Raw genomic sequence first — 8842 nt, 5'->3', positions numbered from 1 at the left:
GTGTGTGTGTGTGTGTGTGTGTATTTATATATATATATATATATATATATATATATATATATATATATATATATATACATGTATACATATAATGAATTGATTATACTTATGCGGGCTAATTTTTATCATGTTAATTTTAGTGCGCAATGGCTCACATTAGCAGGTGTAGTCGAAATAAACAGAATGAGCTCAATTGGTGTATTTTCGTTTATACTGGGTTCGGGTCCTATCGACTCGTAGTTGACCCGCGTCTCTGGACCGCACTATTCACTTGTGTAGGATGCTGGATAGGCAGCATGCCAGTATACTGCTGAGTGTTAAGCTCGTATTCAGGCTAACAGTGTATTGAGAATCTTTGGGAGAGCATAACGATGCTCGTGGGTGATTTTGTATTTGCGACAACATTCGGTGTAGAAAATTACACTGGTTTCGCGCCCTTAATATGTTCATGTATGATTTTTCAGCTTGTAATAGCGTTAGTTAACTGCCACCAATCTTGCGCTCAGACTCGCAGTAGAGCCAACTCTGAACCCAGCCTATTTGGGATAGGTATATGCCATGCTAGCTAGGTGGTATATATGTGTATAGAATCGAAAACTAGTACGAGGAATGGATAGAGAAGCGTGTGAGGGTGTATATTATCTGGAATTGCTCAGACGACGATGAAACAGATGAATAATGATCTCGGTACCTGACAGATGAATAATGATCTCGGTACCTGAATGACATGATATGAAAACTGTCGCATACTTGCAATGTACGAAGTTTGTGTGGCGAATTAACATCAAGAGTTCTACTACTGGTGTATTAAGGGCTCAGCCGGTGCTTTAGACGCGTGCTAAACCCCGCCAACCAAGAGTCGCGACGCACTCGGCCCAACGAAATGTATTAAGAAAAGCAGCCATTTGCGAATGTGCATATATTAGTGTGTGTGCGATAGTGCACGCAATTGTGTATGTGCTGACTGATTAATATTGAACGCTATGAAGCTATTACTATGATATCGCTCAGATAGAACGACCGATCGATATTTTGATATAATGTTGTATAGGTGGTTCAACTGCACAATGAAGATATGATCTGTCACACTGAAACACGAAAAGAAGCCCTTGTAGGCGTGCCGTAAGCGTAGGCCTATATCCGATTGATTCAAGAGATCATTTGTGGTGTACCGTATTGTCTTAATATATTAGCTACGGGTAAATTCGCACAATGTGAATCAATAATAATTGTATTTCGTGCCTGGTAAAGTTAAGTATGTCTCTAAGAAAACCTTTATTAATAAAAATATATCTACATCCGGGTAATCTGTGAATGAACTGTGCACTGTATGCATGTAGCACCCCCGCTACATCATATACACCTAGAGGTCTAAAGGCATCTGGAGTTTTTACTAAATAACTCCGTTCGAGATGCAATGCTGCGACGCTGGGTACCTATCAGTTGAAACATGCGCCCACGGTTCAGTTGTCAGTTGTTTAGAGACCTATCAAGTGAGAACAGTTTACAAAAAGTGCAACTAGAGGTCTACACGCAATTGATACAAGTCACGCTCTACCAGATACGTTGCAGCGACACCATAGTTGTATGCCTAGTAGCCTTACTGGTAAAAACGTACCAATTGAAGACATGCGCCCACAACTCTGTTGGCAGTCGAATCGACATTTATCTGATAGACCTTGTCTACCACGCAGAATGCAATAAATTCACCTATGCCGACAGCTCGATTCAAATTCCGGAAAGTGATGAAATGGAATTTTAATGATACATATATATATATATATATATAATACATACATACTCATAGTTACATACAACAGATGATAAGAATGATTGCTCCGTCCTGCTCTAATATTTATTATTTGTACATTCCTAAATTCAATCCAAAAAACCGTTGAACGTATATTCAAAAATGATCAATTTTTTTTTTACGTTTAAATATTTGTTTTTTAAGAAGGCTATGGTTTGAACGTAAAAAAGACATTTGTTTTACTTTTTGTTTTTTGTTTTTAAAAACCAATTGTTGAGGATGTAAAATAAAGTGTGGCCGCGGGGCTCTCTCGGAAAACATCGATCCCCCTTCTCAGCCTCTCAGGAGATTGGGAGTGTGGGAATTGGGATTAGGGACCCCTCCCACTGCGGAGTGCAGAACTGCAGACAGTGCAGAGTGCAGACTGCAGAGTGCACTGTGTAAATATGAGGCCCGCAGAGGCCAGAGGCCAGGCCAAAGGGTCATGAGAAAATTTACACACATGAAATCAGGAGTTTGCCTCCACTATGTGTATATAGTAGACAACCCCCTGGGGAGAATAAACTAATTAGTTACCCCCTCAGCTTTCCTGGTATTTACGTTTTCAATGTCAGAGTTTTATGAAAATGTTTCAATTGACCGAATATGAGGTCGCAAATAAGTTAAGGGGTGGTTTGAAGATCAAATACATGGCAGTGATAATAGGTGTACATATATTTATTCATTTTTTACTATGTACACTGTACAGTAAGCCTGTACATAGTCTGTACAGACTATGGTACAGGTAATACTTGTTACTCAGTCACTTATTCTGGAACTCTACACGCCTTTGTCTTGTTTAGGTGACTAGCTAAGCTAGAATGTTTTTTATTTTATTTTAAAGTTATGTATGAAGAATTGAAAGTCGAAATCGCTATTTTCACTATGTACTTTGTAGTTCAATTTAGAAAGCATGGGAAGACACGCGACTCCAGAATCCCGCCAAAGCATGTTTGTATATGCAATAAAAAGAACAATTACCATATGCAAATATAAATCAATTTTTTTCAAATCCTCTCGAAATTAGAATGTATACAAAAACGTACCCAGATTGTAAAAATACGTACCATCCTTTCAATTTTACCGTGTGAATAAAAAGTCCTGCAGGGGTATATTTATTTTTTAACCCACCTCTATTTAGTATTTACACACAACTAGACTGCAGTTGTTGTTGTTTTTTATAAAAAAAGGGCGTATTAGTCCTCTAAATTGCTATTTTTTATAAAAATAAATAAATACAGTCTGTTTATATGTATGTAAATACATAAATACTAAAATAAAAATAGCATAATAGCATAAACGTTTTCTTTCTAAAAAACGACAAAAACTCCAAAACAACCCGATTCGCGAAACGAGCTGGTAAATATGTACTGAGGTAAATAGATAAAAGCCACACGGAAGTTGGTTCAATTGTACATATGAATGTATATAGTAGTGTTGAATGCACAATCACCGAGTTCAAAAGTGAGCTGCATAGAGCAGACCAACGCGACCATTATTCATCCGCTACCGTCAATGACTATCGTACACGTCTGAATTATGGCGATAAACGATAGACCTGCCATAGGTACACAAAATGCCACTCAAGGTGAACCCGCCCAAGAGGGAGGTTCAATTGTTGCGGACGATGCCCTCTCTATTTCAGATGGTGACCATGATGTTGAAGATTATGGGAGCGATTCAGATTCAGACTCGGCTGAAAGTACCGCGAAGCTCGATCTCTTAGCTACTGCTGTGCATGTGAACAACTTTGAGGACACCCCGTCAGACTTCTCCATAGAGGACGAGAGCTTGGAACCAAGCTTAGATGTCCAAGCTACACACACTCAACTAACCGAATATACTACTACCAAAAAAGAGGCTGTCGAGGGTGTTGTCAATAAAGACGACATCATACGAGAACAGGAGGTGGTTATGGACAAGTACTTTGAGACCTTTGAGACCTACCAATGTAATGTGCGCAGTAGACAGTGCTGTATCAAGTCCTTGCGTACCTTGAAGAACATGAAGCGGTGTGCCAAATCGAGCGATGACTGTACTATTACCAATGCCATTGGGGGCATACCCAGCTTCCTCAAAGCGAGTCTAATGTCCAGTAAAACACCAATGTATATGGTCAAAGAACTATCCTCGGATCTGCTGTCGGATACTGCCTCGGCTGCTAGCACTGCCAGCGATACAATCCACATGACCGAACCCGTAAGCAAAGCAAAGCGCATGTCTTCTGGGGTGATGAAGTGTGCGGCATCTAGCGGCAAAGATCTATTGTCATTTACTGCTAAGACTGGGAAGTCTATAGTGCACCATACAAAGGCTACTGGGAAGGATATCACAGAGGCATCTATAGATAAGATACAGGATGCTATCGCATTAATACACACTGACTCGAAAGGGAGTCTTTCAGACTCAAAAGCAAATCCTTCCACTGCGTATGATCCTAGCAAAGAAAACAAAGGTCAAGCCCAACAAACCGTGCCTGTACAGGAATCTCAGGCACCTATTCGCACAACGAAATGTGAGAGAATTCGAAGTAAGGCTAACAAACCTGCAAAGTACGCTGTCGATGTGGTGCTTGCTGAAGATGCAGTAACGAATACTGTCGTTGATGTTGACCAGCTGTCGAGCACAAGCTCAGAGGCCTCGCTGTCAGATAGTTCGTCTCTGCCAGCGGAGAGCACCGAGATTGACTACCCAACCGAATATGACCCAGAACTGGTTGAGTTGCTAGTCAGGTATGTGTGTGTACGTGTTAATGACGGCGTTATTGGAGAGTGTTGTGTGTATTTGTAATGATGTGACGAGTATTGAACGGGGGCATTTGATTTGACAAGGGTATATTGCGCAGAAGTTCTAGTGTCTCTTAAGTATCGTTTTAGAATGTGCGGACAACATAGCGTTATATAAGTTCTGCGAGCGGACTACTTGCTTAGTGAGCGCTGCTTAGAAGCCGATACATATCTCACATAGTCAGATCATGTTCGCGACATCGAACAGATTTGTGTACGCATGACATCTGTTTCAGTTGGATATCGGCGGTCAGCTGGGTTGTGCTCCTGTGTTTGTAAAATCGAAATCGTGCTAGACAGTGGCGAGTATGTGGAACGATTGGTGTTGAAATTGAATTGTTAAAGATTGAATACAAGTGAGTGCTTGTGGTATACGCATCCGAGATTGTGAATCTAGGTCTGCCGAACACGCCGCGCCATCTGTACAGCGGCGCATACACCACAATATTATAGACAACGCTTAGCAACCCAAAGGGTTGATACAAATTTGTTGTCTCCGTCAGTATGACTGAGTACATATCTAATTTATTAGGATTACAAGCATGTGCCTGAATATGCGAGGGTGATGTATATTATTGGTAGACAAAAAAACTAAGCTGTATTGGTTTTTTCTATATTCTCGAGAGTTGTTCTGTCGCATATACCGCGCGTGCGCATAATAATTATTTTCTTGTCTCTACCAGCTACATATAAGGTCAGCTACATACAAGGTCCAAGCACGGCATGTGTGTTGCGACATAGTGGTCTTATAGTATGCGATGCATTACTGTACGCAGTCTCATTGCTCAAATTTGAATCATCTGCTATCATACAGATACACAACTTCGGCCTACTGCCCTCTGCACTCGGGCAGCTGTGTGGTGTGTGGGTGCGATGAATCTCTACCGCCTGACTTCGAGGCCACCAAACGAGTATCTGATGTCAAGTACGATGCGAGTGGCTTCGTGGGTGTGCAGAGCGACGACCGCAATCTGATTATTTGCTCATTCCGTGGCACTAAAAGCAAGACCAACTGGGGGAATAATTTCAAGGCTGTGTACTGGAGTGCGCGGTCGGTGGGCTTTGATGAGGCTCCGCGAGACGCGTTTGTGCACCTGGGTTTCTGGAATACGTTTGCGAGTATCGCGGATGAAGCGCTGGAGGAGGTTGTGCGACTGAAGGGGTTGTATCCAGACCATTTGGTGTGTGTTACTGGGCATTCTCTCGGGGGAGCACTGGCAACGTACTGTGCGCTGAAACTCGCGCTCATAGGTATCGAGGTGGCGGGGTATACCTTTGGACAGCCCAGAACTGGCAATGGAAAGTGGGCTGCGTATTTCGACAAGCATGTGCCTCACTTCTTTAGAATCGTGAACAACTATGATGTAGTACCTCATCTGCCGGTACGAGCTACCGGGTATACTCATATAGGGAAACAGCTATGGTTCACGTATCAAATCAAAGGGAAGGAGGCGAAGCTGATCAAGACGAACCAAAACAACGTACATTTGACAGACAAGATGAACAGATCCGAACTGAAAGTCAAGCCCCTCAATGGCGTTCCCTTCTACAAACTAAACATCGTCGACCATCTGGTGTACTTTGAGCGTGTCACTGGTCGCGCTAAAGTCTGCAAACCAGGTACTGAGGAGGCTCTTCCCAAGCGTAAGTACGGCCCTGTAACCCTGTTTGAGAAGTCGTTCTGTGACTTTATCAGCAATCCCCAGCACTCCACCCTCCTGCTGGTGTACACGTGTCCCGCACAGAGCCCCGCGTGGAAGCAACATCCAGGCAGGAAACGGTTGCGAGAGCTCGACAAACGCTACAGGCATGAGAAGCAAAATCTTTTGTTTGCCGAGATCAATACTGCCAGAGAGACAGTGCCGCCGATGTTCAGGATTGAGGATGTCGAATATGATAGCGTGGTAGGGGGTAGCGGTACAGTCGTCAGTGACGATGTCATGTCTCGGTATTCACGCTTATGGTTAGTACATAACAAAGAAGGACGATTGAATGAGAAGTGTGCGAAGGTGGTGGAATATGAGCCCAAGCATGCTGTTAACTTTTGTGAGAAACACGTTAAGGCTTGCAAGAAAAAGGTTGTGAACTTCAGAGAGGAGCTAGTATGGAAAACTGGTCAGTCGTGTCATAAATTGGCGCACAGGTCAAGTCGGTCGCGTGACTCCGATAAAATGCATGACTCCGTCCAGGAAATTGACGTATAATAAATAATTGGCTTAGCTGAGTTGATCAAAATCCTTTTGGAATGTGACTATGAGAGCGCAATTGTTTCACCTACAACACATAACGCAACCATTCGTCGTATTTTTGTTTTTTGAAGTGCATATTCTCAATATGGCAAAAACTTTTTATGGGCTCTCACTGTAGCCTTTGTCCTCACTGAACAGCAGATGTGCACCCACCACGTTTGTACCGCAACAATATATTTCTAAAAGCCTTCAGACATTCAAAACTTTATGAACCAAACTAGACACATGATTCAAATTTGTATGTTGCGAGATTGTGGTGGAAGTCGTCTAACTACCAAGCAAGTGCTTGGCGACGCTTTGTAAACTATTTCAGAGACTGGCGATGCTGTCAACATATTTAGCAGACTTCAGTGCATCGCATTCCTCCTTCGATCGCTACAAGCGATTTCAGCCTGGGGGTGCGTAGTCCCACTTTCTAATTTCTACAAATTTAAATGTAAATGTGAACGAAGTTTCGGGACCCTCTGACTAATTTGAATCCCGTGTTCATAATTCGCTATGAAACATTCATTGGCTGTGATCGTCGACACTATCAGGCATGTTTACTTCTATCCAGAATAGGGATCTACAAAATGGTTATGGTTTGTTGACGGACATGGGAAGCCGGAAAGATGACATCAGCTATCAAGCAGATATACAGACAGATTAAAAATTGGGCAACGTCCAGAGGGCACCAGTACTCTTTTGTTGGTACCTACTGTGGTGTGAGCCGGCGTCGACATAGCCCTCAAACATATTCGCTGTAGTCACTATTGTTGGCCAGTGGTCACAAGCTGAAGTGCACAGCAACTTCATTGGTGGGAAGCATTTCACAATCAGAGTCTGGTTGGTGAACCTGGTAGCTCATAAGAACCGATGGATGCTTAGCTACAGATATGTTTACTAGTTTATTTATAGCTTGCCGAGTGCTCGCAGACGGCGTATTTGCATGTCGCTTAGTTTGCCGGCATCCATTAGCCCTTGGATTTGTGTTTGATCCAAGTCTTCGATCTTCACCTAATGGTATGCAGTAGGGTTGTCACGACATGAGATTTTTCAATTGGGGGCGCACGAACGGGAACTGTCCACAATCATTGCATAAAAAAAGACAGAAACATGTATAATTATTCATGTGAGTTATTTACAATCGCACATCTGGCGGGGTTTTCCGACTATACTAACACTGAGGTAGAGCGCGATCCTTCGGTAGATACATACTGACGTAACAGGGCTTGTACACGCTTGCAGCATTAAATACTATCAAAAACTGCTTCAATCATTCCGTTGACCATTCGTATCTAGTTCACTATAGCACCCACGCAGTTGACATACGCAATTGTGAAGCAACACGAGCACAACAATCTCTTGGTTTCCTGCCTTTGCTTCAAATCTATTACGAACTTCAACTGCACCGTAGTGATATGAAGGCAAGCAAACATACCGCTCGTTGCTTGATTCCGTCTCCGTAGTGCGACCTCAGATCCACCTTGGCAACCTGCGTGCATAGGGAGCCATAATTGAGCTGAACAGACTGATGGACGATTTTTCAAATAACTTGCGATAACTGAGGTCGCGCAGAGAGCTACCATTAGCATCCCCAGAGAAAACCAAATGCACAATCTAGATATCAGGTATGCATAACAAAAAAACAGCAGAACACAATCACTATATATGTATATTAATAGAACAAGATGCAAAATGACAGATATATTTGAAAATAAACTTGTATATATGTTTGTATTTATATATTACATAAACATATATATATATATATATGTGTGTGTGTGTGTGTGTGTGTGTGTGTGTGTGTGTGTGTATTATGTATATATATATATATATAATATATATATATATATATATATATATAAATAATATATATATATATATGTATATATATACATTCATATATATATATATGTATATATATATATATATGTGTGTGTGTGTGTGTGTGTGTGTGTGTATATATATATATACATATATGTATATATATATATATGTGTGTGTGTGTGTGTGTGTGTGTGTGTGTGTATAATATA

At 41.7% G+C, this 8842-nt stretch overlaps 2 protein-coding genes across 2 annotated transcripts in view; one reads left to right on the top strand and one right to left on the bottom strand.

The window, feature by feature from the left end:
* The first annotated feature begins 3212 nt into the window (after positions 1–3212).
* SARC_03925 (hypothetical protein) lies at positions 3213–6911 on the top strand. Its single transcript, XM_014302270.1, has 2 exons — positions 3213–4521; positions 5390–6911. Exons 1-2 carry the CDS (start codon positions 3329–3331, stop codon positions 6777–6779), a joined length of 2583 nt encoding a protein of 860 aa, XP_014157745.1. The 5' UTR covers positions 3213–3328; the 3' UTR covers positions 6780–6911.
* Positions 6912–7022: 111 nt separating this feature from the next.
* The window catches only part of SARC_03924 (hypothetical protein), a 2772-nt gene continuing 952 nt past the window's right edge, over positions 7023–8842 (bottom strand). The window contains exons 2-3 of the mRNA XM_014302269.1: positions 8245–8298; positions 7023–7820 (exon numbers count right to left, since the gene is read on the bottom strand). Of these exons, the coding sequence (XP_014157744.1) occupies positions 7716–7820; positions 8245–8298 (159 nt within the window). The 3' untranslated portion in view covers positions 7023–7715. The remainder of the gene's footprint in view (positions 7821–8244; positions 8299–8842) is intronic.

This window comes from Sphaeroforma arctica (assembly GCF_001186125.1).
Source record: "Sphaeroforma arctica JP610 unplaced genomic scaffold supercont1.210, whole genome shotgun sequence".
Lineage (NCBI taxonomy): Eukaryota > Ichthyosporea > Ichthyophonida > Sphaeroforma > Sphaeroforma arctica.
Note: the sequence above shows the minus strand (reverse complement) of the source record. Positions and strands in the feature narration are given on the sequence as shown.

Excerpts from the sequence above, each read along its gene's own strand:
- SARC_03925 (XM_014302270.1), top strand. The coding sequence starts at position 3,329 with ATGGCGATAAACGATAGACCTGCCATAGGTACACAAAATGCCACTCAA. Across the intron at positions 4,522-5,389 it reads CTGGTTGAGTTGCTAGTCAG|ATACACAACTTCGGCCTACT; the intron begins GTATGTGTGTGT and ends GCTATCATACAG.